The sequence below is a fragment of the Podarcis muralis genome, chromosome 7 (genome assembly GCF_964188315.1).
Source record: "Podarcis muralis chromosome 7, rPodMur119.hap1.1, whole genome shotgun sequence".
In the NCBI taxonomy this organism is placed as follows: Eukaryota; Metazoa; Chordata; class Lepidosauria; order Squamata; family Lacertidae; genus Podarcis; species Podarcis muralis.
In genome coordinates, this window is record NC_135661.1 from 86863691 (window position 1) to 86884975 (window position 21285).

The window sequence follows — 21285 nt, forward strand, 5'->3', positions numbered from 1 at the left end:
ACAATTGATGTGAGGGGTTGAAATGCTTGTAAAAATACGTTGGTGGTTCAGGAAACCCTATCAGGCTCCTCAATGGTCAGAAGGATGGGTGAACCCCAACCAAGGAGAAGTGAAGCAAAGGCACTTTAAGCAATGGTCGTTTGTTGTGTTGCAACTGGGTTCCCTAAACAAGCAGCAACAGGAGCAGGAGGAAGAAGCCCTATGCAAGGCAAATCTGGATTTCATACACCCCTAGGATTGGGGGGTGCGTATGTCCTAAACGCCATGGATCCGTCATTTTGCAAGGTGAGGGGAGTTGCATTGGTGTGGGGTGCAAGAAAGTGTAAGGCTTGTGGGCAAATTCATTTCTCCAACCCACGGAGAACCCACACTGATTGTAAGGTGGGAGAAGCAAGGTTATATAGGGAGATCTAAAGGATACTAGATACAGTGGTACCTCGGGTTAAGAACTTAATTCGTTCCGGAGCTCTATTCTTCACCTGAAACCGTTCTTAACCTGAGGTATCACTTTAGCTAAAGGGCCTCCCACTGCCGCCTCGAAATTTCTGTTCTCATCCTGAAGCAAAGTTCTTAACCTGAGGTACTATTTCTGGGTTAGCGGAGTATGTAACCTGAAGCATCTGTAACCTGAAGCATCTGTAACCTGAAGTGTCTGTAACCTGAGGTACCACTGTATATAAAGTTTATTTGATATACAGTGGAACCTGGGTTTTTGAGTGTCTTGGAAGCCGAAAGTTTTGGTTTTCGAATGCTGAAAACCTGGAAGTAATTGCTTCCATTTTCGAACGTGCCTCAGACGTTGAACAGCTTCTGCTGTGTGTTTTTCCATTTTTTTCTTATGTGCCTCAGTTTTTGAATGTCTTCCAGAATGGATTATAGTTCTACATGGTGATACTAATAGTTATATGTAAGTTTATTTAGAGCTTCCACGTATCACAAGAAGGGCTGTCTTTATTTGGGAAAGTAGCGAATATTAAAAGGAAAATGCTTTATTAGGAGGAAAAAGTAAGAGAGTAACGCCATAGGAAACGGGGTCAGGAAGAGGCAGGTGCGGTTTTAAGGCAGTGTTTGGCCTCAGAGTTCAGGTCTCGGTCCTTTCAAGGTGCAGTTTACACCAAAGTAAAGCCAGGCTGGTGCCCGGAGAGCTTGTTGCACAGCCTCTCCCCCTCCGGGCCTTTCGTGCTCCTGCTTCTGTTTCCGAGGGAGGGAACAGCTCAGACGCCAGCCCAGAGGGTCCCCCAAATAAGGCCCCCCTCCGGGTGCAGGCCATGCCCGCATGCCCGGGGCTCCGGCTTTGCAGAGGGAGAGAGGGGGGAGCTGGGGGCGCCCGGCTCGCCAAGGGTTAAAAGGAACTGAGCTGCATTCCTAGAGAGGACAGGAAATAAAGGAGGGACGAGGTCCTCCCGAACAAAAGCCCCTCCCGCTCCCTGCAAGAGGGGGAGGTGGCTTTCGTCTCCTCTGCAGGAGCTGCCTCAGTTTCCCTTCAGGGACCTGGTGAGTTCCCTCTCTTTTCTGCCTTAGGGTGCACTGGGGAGAAGTGGGGCGGGTCCATGGGGAGCCTGCTCAGCTCCTGCAGGGGGATCCCCAAGTCAGGGATAAGAGGTTCTGCCCCCCTTCCTCTCTGCAAAACCAGGGAGGCTGCAAGTAGCAGGAGGTCTGCAACTCTCTTTTTCCTTACCATCAAGACGCCACTTGCTCCTTTGGGGAGGGGGCACTGAGTCAGGAAGAAAAGGGCATGCAAAGGAATCCTGACGGGATTGAGGAAGCAGTCACGTTCATTAACGCAGGTGGCAGCTAGACGGACACATTTGGAGGTAGAAATAAAAACTTGGGCTCTATGATAAATAAAGTCCTTCTATGTCACAGTGTGCAGTTAATAAAAAATAATTTATTATTTGTATCCCGCCCATCTAGCTGGATCTCCCCAGCCACTCTGGGCGGCTTCCAACAAAGATTAAAAATACATTAAAATGTCACACATTAAAAACTTCCCTGAGCAGGGCTGCCTTCAGATGTCTTCTAAATGTCAGGTAGTTGTTTATCTCTTTGACATCTGGTGGGAGGGCCTTCCACAGGGCGGGTGCCACCACCGAGAAGGCCCTCTGCCTGGTTCCCTGTAGCTTTGCCACTCGCAGTGAAGGAACCACCAGAAGGCCCTTGGAGCTGGACCTCAGCATCTGGGCAGAACGATGGGGGTGGAGACGCTCCTTCAGGTATACTAACCCATGGAACTTCCTCCCACAGGAGGAAGGGATGGCCACCAAGCCAGATGGCTTTAGAAGAGGATGAGGCCAATTCAGGGAGGAGCAGAGGGCTAGCGATGGCTCCTAGCCCCCACAGTTGAGGGCAGCCATGCAGGGGAAGAGAGTTGCCCTGGGCTCCAGCCCTGCTGGTGGGCTTCCCAGAAGAGGCCCCAGGTTGGCACCTGAGAGAACAGGAGGCTGGACTGTCTTCACCCAAAAGGAAAGCAGAGCCCAACCTGGTGATAACAGAATAAAGGATGCAAGGAGGGAGCTGCATGGACTGGGTGGGCACAGAGGAATGGTGAAGGGAACCAGCTGGGGAAGCCGCAAGGGGAGGCGGCTCTGGGCCAGGGGAGGGGTTTGGGGGCTATGAAGAGTGGTCAGAGGGAGAAGTCTGGGAGGAGGAGGTGTCTGACGCTGAAGAGGTAATGGGGCTTAGTGAGCGGGGGGAATCTGTGGCAGAGAGCAATCTAGACCCAGAGGCAGGAGAGTGGGATGAGGGAGGCCAAGAGGTAGGGATGATTCTGGCTGGTGAAGAGGAATAGGGGTTCTCCCCTCCTCTTGTGACAAGCTCTCCCCTCCCATCATCATAATCAATTACGTGATGTCCACCCAAAATTCCCATGGCACATTAAAACAGTAAATCACAATATTATGAAGAGTATAAAATTATTTACAATCCTGCCAACCTAGCAGTTCGAAAGCACCCCAAAGTGCAAGTAGATAAATAGGGACCGCTCTCCAGCGGGAAGGTAAACGGCGTTTCCGTGTGCTGCGCTGGTTCGCCAGAAGCAGCTTAGTCATGCTGGCCACATGACCCGGAAGCTGTCTGCGGACAAGCGCCGGCTCCCGGCCTCTTGAGCGAGATGAGCGTGCAACCCTAGAGTCGGTCACGACTGGACCTGATGGTCAGGAGTACATTTATATAAAATTATTACAATCACAGCAAGATGGCAAATCCTATCTCTCTCTTTTTCTAACACTGTCCTTTGGTCCCACCCACCTGTTCTTTGGCCAGGTGAAGCTCTGGCCCTCAGAATAAAGAAAGAGGGACTCACCCCAGGAGTCTTGAGAATGTGGGAGATTGCAAGTGCTGCAACATGAGGCAGAAGCAGGAAAGAAATGTGCCCTGACATTTCGGGGTGGGAGGGACCCCCACTATTGCCTGGCGTCCCAGTTAGACTTAGTACAGATGACTCACTCATCCATTCTGTCTTCCTTCCTTCTTCCTTCCTTTATTTTTTAAAGAAAGCTCAGTCTGAGTTGTGGTGCAGTCCAGCCCTGGTTCCTAGCAAGACTCATCCACGCTTGTCCAGGGAACAGTTCTATTCACCTGACTATGTATCAGTTTTATATCAGAAAAATATATTTGCTTTTTAGGATTTGCTAAAACCTCTCATTAGGACAGGCAGAACTTGGCAGAAGACGTAGGGACATCTTTCGATTTCTTGGAAGTGTCCTGAGAAGAGAGATGGGTGATGAGCAAGACACAGCTGGGCCTGAAGCAGGAAGGCTTTGTTCCATCCAAACCCTTAGCCATAGAAGAATCTGGGGAAAGTCTGTCCAAAGGATCCTGGGTAAGGAGCACACCCTCCGCTCAGAGGTGCAGAGCCAGCAACTCAGGCGACTTTGCAACCAGGAGGCCAAAGGACCCCGAGAGGTTTGCAACCGACTCTACCACCTTTGCCGTCAGTGGCTGAAACCAGAAACCCACACGAAAGCTGAGATGCTGGACCTGGTGATCTTGGAGCAGTTCCTGGCTGTCCTTCCACCAGAGATGGAGAGCTGGGTGAGGGAATGTGGAGCGGAGACCAGTTCCCAGGCAGTGGCCCTGGCTGAAGGTTTCCTCTTGAGTCGGGCGGAGCAGCAGGTGAGAGAGACTTTCCTCTGGATACTCCCAAGGGGCTCCGAACTTGAGGGAGAGTATCCCCCAATTCTCTACTAATTTTGTCATCCATTTTTTGGAAAGCATCCTAAGAATGATATCCGATACCCCTAAAGTACTTGTGTCCTTTGCCATTCCAGTTCCAATCTAATTCTTTTCAATGCTTGTTGCTCTTGCAGGGGAAGGATCAGTTTCCAGAAATGGGTCTGGATTCCTCTGAGGTAGAGAGAACTCCGTTGGACTCCAGAGAGAGGCCCCTGGGTAAGGAGGAGGGAGTTATTTCTCCCCCATTTTATCACATTATGTTGTTTTTGAAACTAATTTGTGAGGTCTCTACATCTTTTTTTGGAGAAGACACGTGAAGCCAAGAGCCCAGAGAAAGGGTGATGTATCTTTGCACAACTAATAGGGACGCGGGTGGCGCTGTGGGTAAAAGCCTCAGCGCCTAGGGCTTGCTGATCGAAAGGTCGGCAAATCTAATCCCCGCGGCGGGGTGCGCTCCCATTGCTCAGTCCCAGCGCCTGCCAACCTAGCAGTTCGAAAGCACCCCTGGGTGCAAGTAGATAAATAGGGACCGCTTACTGGCGGGAAGGTAAACGGCGTTTCCGTGTGCTGCGCTGGCTCGCCAGATGCAGCTTTGTCACGCTGGCCACGTGACCCGGAAGTGTCTGCGGACAGCGCTGGCCCCCGGCCTCTTGAGTGAGATGGGCGCACAACCCCAGAGTCTGTCAAGACTGGCCCGTACGGGCAGGGGTACCTTTACCTTTACCTAATATGTGAAATGGTTACCAACGTCCATGTTTACGTGGCTACTCTTACTTTTTGGAAGGCCCACCTATAGTTTTCCTTTGAGTGAAGCATGCACTTACCTTTTTCTCTCGTAGGAGCCAGAACGATGCCAGCAAGACCTGTTTCTCCATCTTTTCTTGGTGGCGAAGGGGACGCTGCCCCTGTGGAACCAGAGCAGGTAGGAGGAAGGAGCCATGTGGGGAAAGAGGATGTCATGGACGGGTTGGACACAGAGGAAAGGTGGGAGGAACCGCCTAGGAAAGAAGGGCTGAATGCTAAAATAGGCTTCTAAGCAGTTTACACACCACACCAAAGAGTGGCCAGGATTCACCCCATCAGTCGCACAATGGGGCTTTCCCCCTCTCATCCCCCTGTCATTGCCCCCCTGTGCACCTTGATGTTGTCTATAGGGCATCAGGAGGGTCCTCCCCACCCGGCAAGAACAGCACGCAGGGAAAGCAGGAAGGGGATCCTTCCATGTGGCAAATGGGGATGTGTCCATAATGAAATGTGTAGAAGAAGAATCCCATTAAAACATAACATCAGTTAAGAGGCAGAAGACAACAGAGCAAAGTGTGACTGTTCACCTTGATGTTGTCTAAGAGGACAACCTTTTTCTTTCTCTTTTAGGGTCCAGTGTGCTTTGAAGATGTAGCTGTGCATTTCACAGACGAGGAGTGGGCGTTTCTGGATCCTGACCAGAGAGCTCTGCACAAGGATGTCATGGAGGAGAATCGTGGGTTCTTGGACTCTCTTGGTAAGGCTTCCTCTTGGATCATCCTATTTGCTTTGCAATTCAAGACATATCTCTATGGGAAGAACCTCTGATTTTTCGATGGGGCTCAACAGCAGCACCCGCAGCAGCACCTGGGATGTTAACACTCCCACAGCAAGCCTTAGTTGGAAGACTATTGACTGCTTTCCCTGTGAATATTCTTCCTTCAGTTCTGCCTTTTCAAAGCATGAAAGCCAGCCAGATGGGCGGGTTATAAACCATAAAATTATTACAATTATCATCATCATGCCTATCCCCCTCCAAGCTGGCTCCCCTTTTGCTCTTGAAGGGCTGGCCTGTCTGCAGCTGCACAGCCTTCCATCAGGGCCCCTTCACCAGGGGCAGCAGCAGAGGAAGGGCCTCAGGAAAGCAGCCATGACTCCAGCAGGGCTGGGAACCCTCTGGCCAGATGCAGAGGAGGAGGAGAAGGAAGGCTGACCCCTCTCCTTCCCCTCATAGGGCCAGGGCCACCAGAGGCAAAGGTTGCTGAGCAGGGTGAAAGGAGCTCAGCTGAAGAGCCTCTGGGAGAGATAAGATACCCCTCCGTATTTTCCCCAGGATCCTCTAAACTGCACAATGCCTTCTTAAATGTAGGCTTCAAAGTTATTCAGGAAGTTCAAGTAACTTTTTTTTTAATTTTTATTAACAACCAATCAAATCACATTAGTTCCAAATTGTTGTTGTTGTTTAGTCGTTTAGTCGTGTCCGACTCTTCGTGACCCCATGGACCAGAGCACGCCAGGCACCTCTGTCCTCCACTACCTCCCGCAGTTTGGTCAAACTCATGCTGGTAACCTCGAAAACACTATCCAACCATCTCATCCTCTGTCGCCCCCTTCTCCTTGTGCCCTCCATCTTTCCCAGCATCAGTGTCTTCTCCAGGGAGTCTTCTCTTCTCATGAGGTGGCCAAAGTACTGGAGCCTCAGCTTCACTATCTGTCCTTCCAGTGAGCACTCAGGGCTGATTTCCTTAAGAATGGATGTGTTTGATCTTCTTGCAGTCCATGGGACTCTCAAGAGTCTTCTCCAGCACCATAATTCAAAAGCATCAATTCTTCGGCGATCAGCCTTCTTTATGGTCCAGCTCTCACTTCCATACATCACTACTGGGAAAACCATGGCTTTAACTATACGGGCCTTTGTTGGCAAGGTGACGTCTCTACTTCTCAAGATGCTGTCTAGGCCTGTCATTGCCCTTCTCCCAAGAAGCAGGCGTCTTTTAATTTCGTGGCTGCTGTCACCATCTGCAGTGATCATGGAGCCCAAGAAAGTAAAATCTCTCACTGCCTCCATTTCTTCCCCTTCTATTTGCCAGGAGGTGATGGGACCAGTGGCCATGATCTTCGTTTTTTTGATGTTGAGCTTCAGACCATATTTTGCGCTCTCCTCTTTCACCCTCAATAAAAGGTTCTTTAATTCCTCCTCACTTTCTGCCATCAAGGTTGTGTCATCTGCATATCTGAGGTTGTTGATATTTCTTCCGGCAATCTTAATTCCGGCTTCGGATTCATCCAGCCCAGCCTTTCGCATGATGAATTCTGCATATAAGTTAAATAAACAGGGAGACAAAATACAGCCTTGTCGTACTCCTTTCCCAATGTTGAACCAATCAGTTATTCCATATCCAGTTCTAACTGTAGCGTCTTGTCCCACCTAGAGATTTCTCAGGAGACAGATGAGGTGATCAGGCACTCCCATTTCTTTAAGAACTTGCCATAGTTTGCTGTGGTCGACACAATCAAAGGCTTTTGCATAGTCAGTTCCAAATTACAAAGCCGAATTTTAAATTTTTGTTGGGGGTGCCCATGCTTCGAACTCAGAAAGGGATCCAAAAAGGGATCCAATCATCTCTTATTTCTGCTGCTTTGATGTTCACAGTTCTGTCTATTTGATGTTCACAGTTCTGTCCATTCATCTCTTTGTTGTTTTCCTTTACAAATAATCATTCAATCTTCTTGTTGTTATTGTATTTTTTTCTTTTCTTTATAACCTCTGAAAGTCTCCACAAGCAAGTTGAAACAAACGCTGTTATAGTCCTGTGTGGATTTTCACATTAATCCAAAAATCATATTCAGATGGCAGATGGCATTTCAGCACTTCCATAGAAAACAGTCTTAGCATCTGCTCATTAACTTTTACAGACTTGTCGTTCCCACATTGATCTTTTCAGGGGGTTCTGCCAGATCAAACACAGAGTCAAGTATGATAGCAAAGCCATGGCTTCCTCCCCCTCTTGATCGTCAATCCTGCAACAAAGCCTGCCTGTCATGGCTGATCTCTTTTTAGAACTGCATCATTCCAAGAGCCTTCCATTCCTTTCCAGATCTTCCACAAAACAAAGCCTTTGGTTAATAATTCATTTCCACACAGTTCATTATTATCTATCTTGTTATCAATTATTGCAACGGTTCTTCTGGGGGGGGGGTTGTTAGGTAATCACATAGAGGAAAAAAGAAAAGTCCCCCCCTTTCCACCCCGTTCTGACATACCGACATCTTTGATGTATCTTCTTGATATATTTTCCTGTTGAATCCAGCCCGTCGCTCTGCTTCACAGAGGTCGCTTCAGTTAGCAGTCGATACTCCCTTTCTTTACTCGAAACGTGCATTTGCTGCTCTCTAATTGTTTATTTTGATCTCCTGCAACCAGGTCGCAGATCGCGATCAGAAGTAGCGTCCGGGAGAGCGAAAAACCCACATAAGTGCTGTGTGTCTAGTGCCCCCACCCCCTCCTTCTTTCGAACTCGGGGGTGATTTATAGGCAACCGCAGACGAGGCAGTGTTTTCCCAATCCCCCTGGGAAAACTCGGGAGGCTAATTACTCCTATATTAGCCTCTTAATTACCTCGTGTGAGCCAGAGAGATGGTATTGTCGGCCATCTTCCAATGCGCCCCTAGCGGCCCCCCAGGAAGTTCAAGTAGCTTCTGTTTCAGTTCTTGCTTCTTTCTGTCCTTGGTTGACCAAAGAGACGAGTGACATTGGAGATGGCACAGATCCCATGATTGGGCCAAACAAAATCCATCCCAGAAAATAACCAGGCTTTTTGAATCTCAGGCAGTGAACCCTGTAGGAAGACCTCACATCTAAGTCCCTTCAGTTCTTCCTGGGTCACAAGCATTAATTAGCACTGCTCCATAATTGGTTTTTCCATTGCATCCTGAGGCTCCAATCCGTTTCTGTCTCAGTTGCAGGTGGTGATGAATTGGAGCTGAAGAACGAAGGAGACCACGACAAAAGCCACACAGTAGGGAAATCATATCCATATTCAGAGTGCAGAGAGAGCTTCAGTCAGAGCTCCCATTCCACTTCAAATCAAAGAAATCCCTTTGAGAAGAAACACTATCAGTGCTTGGAATGTGGAAAGAGCTTCAGTCACAGAAACAAGTTCACTGTCCATCAGAGAATTCATACAGGGGAGAAACCCTATCAGTGCCAAGAGTGTGGAAAGAGCTTCAGTCAAAAGGGCAGTTTAACTACCCATCAGAGAATTCATACAGGGGAGAAACCTTATCACTGTTTGGAATGTGGAAAAAGCTTCAGTCAACAAGGCCAGCTTACTGTACATCAAAGAATTCATACAGGGGAGAAACCTTATCAGTGCTTGGAATGTGGAAAGAGCTTCACTTGGAAAATGAGTCTCGTTTCCCATCAAATAATTCATACTGGAGATAAACCCTATCACTGCTTGGAATGTGGAAAGAAATTCAGAATAAAAAGCCATCTTACTGTCCATCAGAAAAGTCATACAGGGGAGAAACCTTATCAGTGCTTGGAATGTGGAAAGAGTTTCAGAATAAAAAGCCAAATAGTTGTCCATCAGAGAATTCATACAGGGGAGAAACCTTATCAGTGCTTGCAATGTGGAAAGAGATTCAGTCAGAGCAGCCAGCTCACTTCCCATCACATAATTCATTCTGGGGGGAAAACATATCAGTGCTTGCAATGTGGCAAGAATTTCACTTGGAAAATAAGTTTCACATCCCATCAAAGAATTCATACTGGAAATAAACCCTATCACTGCTTGGAATGTGGAAAGAAATTCAGAATAAAAAGCCATCTTACTGTCCATCAAAGAATTCATACAGGGGAGAAACCTTATCACTGCTTGGAATGTGGAAAAAGCTTCAGTCAACAAGGCCAACTTACTTTACATCATCGAATTCATACAGGAGAGAAACCTTATCAGTGCTTGGAATGTGGAAAGAGCTTCAGTCAGAGCAGCCAACTCACTTCCCATCACAGAATTCATTCTGGGGCGAAGCCATATCAGTGCTTAGATTGTGGAAAGAGCTTCACTTGGAAAATAAATTTCATTTCCCATCAAAGAATTCATACTGGATATAAACCCTATCATTGCTTGGAATGTGGAAAAAGCTTCAGTCACCGAGGCCAACTTATTGTACATCAAAGAATTCATACGGGGGAGAAACCCTATCAGTGCTTGGAATGTGGAAGGAGATTCAGAATAAAAAGCCAACTCACTGTCCATCAGAGAAGTCATACAGGGGAGAAACCCTATCATTGCAAAGAGTGTGGCAAGAGATTCAGTAGCAGAAGCTACTTTACTGTCCATCAGAGAATTCATACAGGGGGAAAACCCTATCAGTGCTTGGAATGTGGAAAGAAATTCAGAATAAAAAGCCATCTCACTGTCCATCAGAGAAGTCATACAGGGGAGAAACCCTATCAGTGCTTGGAATGTGGCAAGAGCTTCGGTCGAAGTGGCCACCTCATGGACCATCAAACAATTCATACAGGAGAGACACCCCATCAGTGCCAAGAGTGTGGCAAGAGATTCAGTAGCAGAAGCCAGTTTACTGTCCATCAGAGAATTCATACAGGGGGGAAACTCCATCAGTGCTTGGAATGCGGCAAAAGCTTCGTTCGAAGAGGCCACCTCATGGCCCATCAAACAATTCATACAGGAGAGACACCCCATCAGTGCTTGGAATGTGGCAAGGCCTTCAGAAGAAAGGGCAGCTTAACTTCCCATCAGAGAATTCATAAAGGGGAAAAACCTTATCAGTGCTTGGAATGTGGAAAGAGCTTCAGGGAGAGAAACAAGCTCACTGTCCATCAGAGAATTCATACAGGGGAGAAACCCTATCAGTGCCAAGAGTGTGGAAAGAGCTTCAGTCAAAAGGGCAGTTTAACTTCCCATCAGAGAATTCATACAGGGGAGAAACCTTATCAGTGCTTGGAATGTGGAAAGAAATTCATTGTGAAGGCCAAACTCAGGATCCATCAAAGAATTCACAGCGAGGTGAAACTATTTCAGTGCCAATAATGTGGAAAGAGCTTCAGACACAGGGCCCATCTCGCTTCCCATCAAAGAACTCACATTGAGGGCAAATTATAGTAGTGAATGTATACAGATTTAATTTTAGGAGCCCTTAGTTTGTATGAGGTGAGGATTGCAGATGGGTTCTTTGCCACATCTGGTGCCCCCTAGCTATTTCTGCTACGTACCCAAGAACTGTGATTTCACCAAGGTGCTTAATGCCTTCTTCAGAGTTTCTCTTGGCAGATTAAGGAGAGCAGGTGACAGCAAAGGTTGCAAGGTTTTTAGCTGGGAGAATTAGAATAAGAGGCACTATCTGACTATTGACTCAAAACCCTACAATGTATTTTATATAACGGACTTTTAATTTTTATTCTTTGTATATCGTATTGTTGTTTTATTGGTATGGCAAGTGGCTGACACAAATAAAGATCTATTCATTCATTGAATATTTTCTTCATGTCATGCCTGGGGTGAGGGATAAGAGTGATTTGGCAACACTGATGAGGTTGCTGTCCATGCTGAACTTTCCTAGGAAGGACGTGGGGTAAAAATTGTGATAGTTGATTGAATATTAGATATTATAGATTTTGATTCTGTTCGAAGTGTCCTAGTACTTACTGCATTTAACCATTTCGATAGAATGTATTAGGCATGATTTTTGTATGCCTGCATTTTGTAATCCTCATGCCACCCTCCCGCACTGTGTAAAGCTGTGATGTGTACATAGCCTACCGCTTCCAGCCTTTTCTGACCTTGGAAGGGCAGGTGATGTTTGGAGAAAGAGGGAGGAATTGAGCTAGCATCCGTGTGAGAACTCACATATCTCCTCAAAGGTCTTTGACATTTTTTGGTACCAGGGAAGTCAGATATGGGATTGAAATGTCAAAAGTCCGATGGAAGTCCTGGTTGCCATGGGCATGGTTGCAAAGTGAGACATAAGAGACCCAAATGGCCTGGGCACTCGGGGACACAGCAAGGTAATTTCAGAGGAGTCGATATCCGCATGAAGCCACACATCCCATGACCTGTAACCTTTCTTGATGCAAGTGGAAGAGTGTCGTGGCATTTTATGAGTCTTTGTGTGCTGTGTATATAATCTTTCTTCTAACATGCCTCCTGGCAGCCTTTTCAAAGTAGCCGTTCTGCTGAACAACTGGTTAGCCAGGCTGTCCTATTGCAATAGCTTGAATAAACCAGCTCCCTGCAGGATGCTGAGCTTGTTCTCATTGTCTTTGTTCTGAGTTTTTGTTTCAAGTATTCCCTCCCCTGGGTCACGAACCGGTGATGTAGAAGCAAATTCTGATCACATGAGCAATTCACATACTTAATACTTTCCTTTCTTCTGTGAGAAGCTTAAGTCAAGGATTCCCTTTCTGCTGTCCTCTGATTATTCACTATGGGCGTATGCCAAGAGGAAAGAATCGTATCCATGAGGAAGCAGAGTTCTTGGTTCATCCCACGCCAAAGGGAGTTGGGAGCAAGAGATGGACAAGTTTGTTTGCTTTAGGGTCCTCCAGGGTATCCCTTCAAAGATGGAAGAAAGGAGATGAAGGGAAGAGCGAAGGGCAGAAATGCATTTAAGAGGGAAGAGAATCTCATTGCATTGTTTCAATAAAATGTTGCAACCCAGGTACAAAGTTCCCATCCTTATTTCCGTCGCTGATTGTGAGGTGGGAGAAGCAAGTTTATATAGTGACATCTAAAGGATACTAGACAAATAAAGTTTATTTGATATACAGAGGAAGCTCGGTTTTTTAACGTCTTCGAAGTTGAACGTTTCAGTTTTCGAATGCTGAAAACCTGGAAGTAATTGCTTCTGTTTTCAAACGCGCCTCGGACGTTGAACAGCTTCCGCTGTGTATTTTTCCTTTTTTTCTTTTGTGCCTCAGTTTTCAAATGTCTTCCGGAACGGATTGTAGTTCTACAAGGTGATACAAATAGTTATATGTAAGTTTACCTAGAGTTTCCACATATCTCAAGAAGGGTTGTCTTTATTTGGGAAAATAGGAAATATTAAAAGGAAAATGCCTTGCTGTGGTACCTCAGGTTACAAACACCTCAGGTTACAGACTCCGCTAACCTGGATGTAATACCTCGTGTTAAGAATTTTACCTCAGGATGAGAACAGAAATTGCATGGTGGCAGTGGGAGGCCGCATTAGCTAAAGTGGCACCTCAGGTTAAGAATGGCCCTCCAGAACGAATTAAATTCATAGCCCGAGGTACCACTGTATTAGGAAGAGAAAATAAGAGAGTAACGCCGAAGGAAATGGGGTCGGGGAGAGGCAGGTGCGGTTTTAAGGTCTCGGTCCTTTCAAGGTGCTGCTGGCATCAAAATGAGAGCCAGGCTGGTGGCGAGGAAAAGGCCCGCCAGGAGGATGTCCTTGCAGGACCTTTCGTGCTCCTCCTGCTCCTGTTTCCGAGGGAGGGAGCAGCTCAGAGGCCAGCCCGGGGGTCCCCCAAATAAGGCCCCCCTCCGGATGCAGGCCATGCCCGGGGCTCCGGCTTTGAAGGGGGAGAGAGGATGAGCCCGGCTCGCCAAGGGTTAAAGGGAGCTGAGCTGGATTCCTAGAGAGTACCGGAAATAAAGGGAGAAGGTTCTCCCCCATCCCTTCCTTCAAGGAGGAGGGCTATTCTCTCTCTGCTCCGCAAGTGCTGCCTCGGGGGCGCCTTCTGCGATCCGGTGAGTCTCCTTTCTCTTCCGCTTAGGTTGTCTCGGGGAGATGGGGGAGTCCCCAGGGGGAGGGCAGCCAGGAGGATGTCCTTGCAGGACCTTTCGTGCTCCTCCTGCTCCTGTTTCCAAGGGCGGGAGCAGCTCAGAGGCCAGCCCTGAGGGTCCCCCAAATAAAGCCCCCCTCCGGGTGCAGGCCTTGCCGGCTTTGCAGGGGGAGAGAGAGGGGGGAGCTGGGGCGCCCGGAGCGCCAAGGGTTAAAAGGAACGGAGCTGGATTCCTAGAGAGGACCGGAAATCAAGGGAGAAGCTTCTCCCCCATCCCTTCCTGCAAGGAGGAGGAGGGCTATTCTCTCTCAGCTCCTTCTGGGATCCGGTGAGTCTCTTCCTCTTCTGCTTAGGTTGTCTTGCGCATATGGGGGAGTCCCCAGGGGGCAGGGCAGCCAGGAGGGTCCCCCAAGAAGAGAGAGAAGGGGGCCTGGGGAGCTCCGCTTTGCAAGGGTTCCAAGGAACAGTGCAGAAGGCCAGCCACGAGGGCCAGGGACTCATCGTTCTTAGGGACCCCCAGAGTCATCTAGCCCAACCCTCGGCAGCGCAGGAATCTCTTGCCCAACCTGGGGCTCGAACCCAAGACGCTGAGGTCAAAGGGACTCATGTTCTACCAACGGAGCTCCCCTGCCTTATTCGGGTATATTTCTGCAATCTGCGTGGCTCCTCCTAAGCTTCTCAGGGAGAGAAAATGTGAGCTTGGTTGGCTCCACCTTGCAAGGGTTAAAAGGAAATGAGCTGCATTCCTAGAGAGGACAGGAAATAAAGGAGGGACGATGTCCTCCCGAACAAAAGCCCCTCCCGCTCCCTTCAAGAGGGGGAGGTGGCTTTCGTCTCCTCTGCAGGAGCTGCCTCAGTTTCCCTTCAGGGACCTGGTGAGTTTCCTCTCTTTTCTGCCTTAGGGTGCATTGGGGAGAAGTGGGGCGGGTCCATGGGGAGCCTGCTCAGCTCCTGCAGGGGGATCCCCAAGTCAGGGATAAGAGGTTCTGCCCCCCTTCCTCTCTGCAAAACCAGGGAGGCTGCAAGTAGCAGGAGGTCTGCAACTCTCTTTTTCCTTACCATCAAGACGCCACTTGCTCCTTTGGGGAGGGGGCACTGAGTCAGGAAGAAAAGGGCATGCAAAGGAATCCTGACGGGATTGAGGAAGCAGTCACGTTCATTAACGCAGGTGGCAGCTAGACGGACACATTTGGAGGTAGAAATAAATGAAGTCCTTCCATGTCACAGTGTGCAGGTAGACCCATGGAACTCCCATCCACAGGAGGAAGGGATGGCCACCAAGTCAGATGCCTTGAGAAGAGAATGAGGCGAATTCTGGCTCCTGGCCCCCACAGTTGGAGGCAGCCATGCAGGGGAAGAGAGTTATCCCTGGGCTCCAGCCCTGCTGGTGGGCATCCCAGAAGAGGCCCCAGGTTGGCCTCAGTGAGAACAGGAGGCTGGACTGTCTTCACCCAAAAGGTTAGCACAGCCCAATCTGGTGATAACAGAATAAAGGATGCAAGGAGGGAGCTGCATGGACTGGGTGGGCACAGAGGAATGGTGAGGGGAACCAGCTGGGGAACCCGCAAGGGAAGGCGGCTCTTGGTCAGTTGTGGGGGTTTGGGGGCAATGAAGAGTGGTCAGAGGGAGAAGACTGGGGGGGGGAGGTGTCTGACGCTGAAGAGGTAACGGGGCTTAGTGAGCGAGGGGAATCTGTGGCAGAGAGCAATCTAGATCCAGAGGCAGGAGATTCAGATGACGGAGGCCAAGAGGTAGGGATGATTCTAGCTGGTCTCCCCTCCTCCTGTGACAAGTCCCCCCCCCCCCAATCATCATAAAGAATAACTTGGTGTCCACCCAGAATTCCCAGGGCAGATTAAAAAAGTATATTACAATATTAAGAAGAGTATAAAATTAATACCATCACAGAAAAAAGGCAAATCCTGTATCTCTCTTTTTTAAACAATGTCCTTTGGCCCCACACACAAGTTATATGGTCCCACCCACCTGTTCTTTGGCCAGGTGAAGCTCTGGCCCTCAGAATGAAGAAAGAGGAACCCACCCCAGGAGTCTTGAGAATGTGGGAGATTGCAAGTGCTGCAACATGAGGCAGAAGCAGGAAAGAAATGTGCCCTGACATTTGGGGGTGGGAGGGACCCCCACTATTGCCTTTGGTCCAGATGACTCACTCATCCATTCTTCCTTCCTTTTATTCCTTCATTTTTTAAAGAAAGCTCAGTCTGAGTTGTGGTGCCGTGCAGCCCTGGTTCCTAGCAAGACTCATCCACACTTGCCCAGGGAATATTTCTATTCACCTGACTGTGTATCAGATTTACTGGTATATCAGAAAATTATATTTGCTTTTTGGGATTTGCTAAAACCTCTCATTAGGACAGACAGAACTTGGCAGAAGACATAGGGACTTTTTTCGATTTCTTGGAGGTGTCCTGAGAACAGAGATGGATGATGAGCAAGACTCAGCTGGGCCTGAAGCAGGAAGAGGCCATTCCATCCAAACTCTTAGCCATGGTGGAATCTGGGGAAAGTCTGTCCAAAGGATCCTGGGTGAGGAGGACACCCTCCATTCAGAGGTGCAGAGCCAGCAACTCAGGCGGCTTTGCAACCAGGAGGCCAAAGGACCCCGAGAGGTTTGCAACCGACTCTACCACCTTTGCCGTCAGTGGCTGAAGCCGGAAAGGCACACGAAAGCTGAGATGCTGGACCTGGTGATCTTGGAGCAGTTCCTGGCTGTCCTTCCAGCAGAGATGGAGAGCTGGGTGAGGGAATGTGGAGCAGAGACCAGTTCCCAGGCAGTGGCCCTGGCTGAAGGTTTCCTCCTGAGTCAGGCAGAGCAGCAGGTGAGAGAGACTTTCCTCTGGATACTTCCAAGGAGTTCCGAACTTGAGGGGGAGTATCTTCCAATTCTCTACTAATTTTGTCATCCTTTTTTTGGAAAGCATCCGAGGAATGATATCCAATACCCCTAAATTTTTGTGTCCTTTGCCATTCGAGTTCCAATCTAATAGTTTTGATTGCTTGGTGCTCTTGCAGGGGAAGGATCAGTTTCCAGAAATGGGTCCGGATTCTTCTGAGGTAGAGAGATCTCCGTTGGACTCCAGAGTAAGGCCACTGGGTAAGGAGGAGGGAGTTTTTTCTCCCCCATTTCATCACATGTTGTGGATTTTGAAACTAATCCGTGAATTATTCTCATCTTTTGGTGGAGATCACAGGGGGTCAAGAGCCTAGAGAAAGGGGGATGTATTTTAGGATAACTAATATGTGAAATAGGGACACGGGTGGCGCTGTGGGTAAAAGCCCCAGCGGCTAGGGCTTGCCGATCGAAAGGTCGGTGGTTTGAATCCCCGCGGCGGGGTGCGCTCCCGTTGTTCGGTCCCAGTGCCTGCCAACCTAGCAATTTGAAAGCACTCCCGGGTGCAAGTAGATAAATAGGGACCGCTTACTAGCGGGAAGGTAGACGGCGTTTCCGTGTGCTGCGCTGGCTCGCCAAATGCAGCTTTGTCACGCTGGCCACGTGACCCGGAAGTGTCTCCGGACAGCACTGGCCCCGGCCTCTTGAGTGAGATGGGCACACAACCCTAAAGTCTGTCAAGACTGGCCCGTACGGGCAGGGGTACCTTTACCTTTACCTAATATGTGAAATGGTTACTAACGTCCACATTTACGTGGCTACTCTTACTTTTTTGACGGCCCACCTACAGTTTTCCTTTGAGTGAAGCATGCACTTACCTTTTTCTCTCGTAGGAGCCAGAACGATGCCAGCAAGACCTGTTTCTCCATCTTTTCTTGGTGGCGAAGGGGAAGCTGCCCCTGTGGAAGCAGAGCAGGTAGGAGGAAGGAGCCATGTGGGGAAAGAGGATGTCATGGACGGGTTGGACAGAGGAAAGGTGGGAGGAACCGCCAAGGAAAGAAGGGCTGAATGCTAAAATAGGCTTCTAGGCAGTTTACACACCACACCAAAGAGTGGCCAGGATTCACCCCATCAGTCACACAATGGGGCTTTCCCCCTCTCATCCCCCTGTCATTGCCCCCCTGTGCACCTTGATGTTGTCTATAGGGCATCAGGAGGGTCCTCCCCACCCGGCAAGAACAGCACGCAGGGAAAGAAGGAAGGGGATCCTTCCTTGTGGCAAATGGGAAGGTGTCCATAATGAAATGTACAGAAAAACAATCCCATTAAAACATAACATCAGTTAAGAGGCAGAAGACAACAGAGCAAAGTGTGACTGTTCACCTTGATGTTGTCTAAGAGGACAACCTTTTTCCTTTTCTTTTAGGGTCCAGTGTGCTTTGAAGATGTAGCTGTGCATTTCACAGACGAGGAGTGGGCGTTGCTGGATCCTTGCCAGAGAGCTCTTCACAAGGAAGTCATGGAGGAAAATCGTGGGAGGTTGGACTCTCTCGGTAAGGCTTCCTCTTGGATCATCCTATTAGCTTTGAAATTCAAGACATCTCTCTATGGGAGGAACCTCTGATTTTTCGATGGGGCTCAACAGCAGCACCCGCAGCAGCACCTGGGATGTTAACACTCCCACAGCAAGCCTTAGTTGGAAGTCTATTGACTCTCTGTGAATATTCTTCCTTCAGTTCTGCCTTTTCAAAGCATGAAAGCCAGCCAGATGGGCGGGTTATAAACAATAAAATTATATACAATCATCATCATCATCATCATCATGCCTATCTCCTTCCAAGATGGCTCCCCTTTTGCTCTTGAAGGGCTGGCCTGTCTGCAGCCCCACAGCCTCCCATCAGGGCCCCTTCACCAGGGGCAGCAGCACAGGAAGGGCCTCAGGAAAGCAGCCATGACTCCAGTAGGGCTGGGAACCATCTGGCCAGATGCAGAGGAGCAGGAGGAGAAGGAAGGCTGACCCCTCTCCTTCCCCTCATAGGGCCAGGGCCACCAGAGGCGCAGGGTGCTGAGTAGGGGTAAAGGAGCTGAGCTGAAGAACCTCTGGGGGGGAGATAAGATACCCCTCCGTATTTTCCCCAGGCTCCTCTAAACGGCAAAGGCCTTCTTAAATGTAGGCTTCTAAGGGATTCAGGAAGTTCAAGTAGCTTCTGTCAGATTTTTTGTTTCGGTTCTGCTTCTTTCTGTCCTTAGTTGACTTAAGAGATGAGTGACATTAGAGATGGCACAGATCCCATGATTGGACCAAACAAAATCCATCCCAGAAAATAACCAGGCTGTTTGAATCTCATGAGGTGAACCCTGCAGGAAGACCTCACATCTAACTCCTTTCAGTTCTTCCGGGGTCACAAGCATTAATTAGCACTGCTTCATTATTTGGGGCTCCATTACTTCCTGAGGCTCCAATCCATTTCTCTCTCAGTTGCAGGTGGTGATGAACTGGAGCTGAAGAACGAGGGAGATCACGACAAAAGCCACAGAGTGGAGAAGTCATATCCGTATTCAGAGTGCAGAGAGAGCTTCAGTCAGAGCTCCCATTCCACTTCAAATCAAAGAAATCCCATTGAGAAGGAACCCTATCAGTGCTTGGAATGTGGAAAGAGCTTCAGGGAGAAAAACAAGCTCACTGTCCATCAGAGAATTCATACAGGGGAGAAACCCTATCAGTGCCGAGAGTGTGGAAAGAGCTTCACTCAAAAGGGCAGTTTAAATTCCCATCAGAGAATTCATAGAGGAGAAAAACCTTATCACTGCTTGGAGTGTGGCAAGAGCTTCTTTCGAAGAAGCCAGCTCACTGTCCATCAGAGAATTCATATAGGGGGAGAACCCTATCAGTGCTTGGAATGTGGCAAGAGGTTCAGGGAGAGAAGCAATCTAACTGTCCATCAGAGAATTCATACAGGGGAGAAACCCTATCAGTGCCAAGAGTGTGGAAAGAGCTTCACTCAAAAGGGCAGTTTAAATTCCCATCAGAGAATTCATACAGGGGAAAAACCATATCAGTGCTTGGAATGTGGCAAGAGCTTCTTTCGAAGAAGCCAGCTCACTGTCCATCAGAGAATTCATACCGGAGAGACACCCAATCAGTGCTTGGAATGTGGAAAGAGCTTCAGTCACCAAGGCCTGCTCACTGTCCATCAAAGAATTCATACAGGGGAAAAACCATATCAGTGCTTGGAATGTGGAAAGAGCTTCAGGGAGAGAAAGAAGCTCACTGTCCATCAGATAATTCATACAGGGGGGAAACCCTATGAGTGCCAAGAGTGTGGAAAGAGCTTCACTGAAAAGGGCAGTTTAAATTCCCATCAGAGAATTCATAGAGGAGAAAAACCTTATCACTGCTTGGAGTGTGGCAAGAGCTTCTTTCAAAGAAGCCAGCTCACTGTCCATCAGAGAATTCATATAGGGGGAGAACCCTATCAGTGTTTGGAATGTGGCAAGAGCTTCAGGGAGAGAAACAATCTAACTCTCCATCAGAGAATTCATACAGGGGAGAAACCCTATCAGTGCCAAGAGTGTGGAAAGAGCTTCACTCAAAAGGGCAATTTAAATTCCCATCAGAGAATTCATACAGGGGAAAAACCATATCAGTGCTTGGAATGTGGCAAGAGCTTCTTTCGAAGAAGCCAGCTCACTGTCCATCAGAGAATTCATACCGGAGAGACACCCTATCAGTGCTTGGAATGTGGAAAGAGCTTCAGTCACCAAGGCCTGCTCACTGTCCATCAAAGAATTCATACAGGGGAGAAGCCATATCAGTGCTTGGAATGTGGCAAGAACTTCTTTCGAAGAAGCCAGCTCACTGTCCATCAGAGAATTCATACCGGAGAGACACCCTATCAGTGCTTGGAATGTGGAAAGAGCTTCAGTCACCAAGGCCAGCTCAATGTCCATCAAAGAATTCATACAGGGGAGAAGCCATATCAGTGCTTGGAATGTGGAAAGAAATTCATTGAGAAGGCCAAACTGACAAACCATCAAAGAATTCACAGCAAGAGAAAACTATTTTAGTGCCAAGAATGTGGGAAGAGCTTCACAGGGCCCGCCTCACTTCCCATCAAAGAACTCACATTGGGGGCAAATTATAGTAGTGGCTGTATACAGATTTAATTTTAGGAGCCCTTAGTTTGTATGAGGTGAGAATTGCAGTTGGGTTCTTTGCCACATCTGGTGCCTCATAGTAATTCCTACAACGTACCCAAGAACTGTGATTTGCAAGTTCTTGGCCAAGGTGTTTAATACCATCTTTAGAGTTTCCTTTCTCTTGGCAGATCAAAATGAGCAGCAGACAGCAAAGTTGCAATTTGAATTGGGTTGCAAAGCTGGGACAATTAGAATAAGATCCACTATTTGACTATTGACTCAAAACCCTACAATTTATTTTGTATAACGGACTTTTTATTTTTATTCTTTGTATATCGTATTGTTGTTTTATTGGTATGGGAAGTGGCTGACACAAATAAAGATCTATTCATTCATTGAATATTTTCTTCATGTCATGCCTGGGGTGAGGGATAAGAGTGATTTGGCAACACTGATGAGGTTGTTGTCCATGCTGAACTTTCCTATGAAGTACTAGGTGTAAAAATTGTAATAGCTGATTGAATATTAGATATTATAGATTTTGATTCTGTTCGAAGTGTCCTAGTACTTATTGCATTTTGTTGTTGTTGTTGTTGTTGTTTAG

The 21285-nt window shown here is 48.1% G+C and overlaps 2 protein-coding genes and 1 long non-coding RNA gene across 3 annotated transcripts in view; 2 read left to right on the forward strand and 1 right to left on the reverse strand.

The window, feature by feature from the left end:
• Nucleotides 1-21285, forward strand: part of ZNF546 (zinc finger protein 546) — a 42178-nt gene that overhangs the window by 6876 nt on the left and 14017 nt on the right. The window contains exons 2-4 of the mRNA XM_077932348.1: nt 16724-16805; nt 17435-17517; nt 17968-18094. Coding sequence (XP_077788474.1) covers nt 16724-16805; nt 17435-17517; nt 17968-18094 — 292 coding nt within the window. The remainder of the gene's footprint in view (nt 1-16723; nt 16806-17434; nt 17518-17967; nt 18095-21285) is intronic.
• LOC144328518 (uncharacterized) lies at nt 1354-21081 on the forward strand. Its single transcript, XM_077932351.1, is given in 7 exon segments — nt 1354-1494; nt 3624-4113; nt 4308-4389; nt 5013-5095; nt 5548-5674; nt 8878-10955; nt 19167-21081. Coding segments are annotated over 6 exon segments (4311 nt in total). The 5' UTR covers nt 1354-1494; nt 3624-3714; the 3' UTR covers nt 20709-21081.
• On the reverse strand, nt 12231-14469 carry LOC144328520 (uncharacterized). Its single transcript, XR_013393784.1, has 2 exons — nt 13555-14469; nt 12231-12897 (listed from the first exon to the last, which is right to left on the reverse strand). It is a non-coding gene; the product is annotated as an uncharacterized LOC144328520 (long non-coding RNA).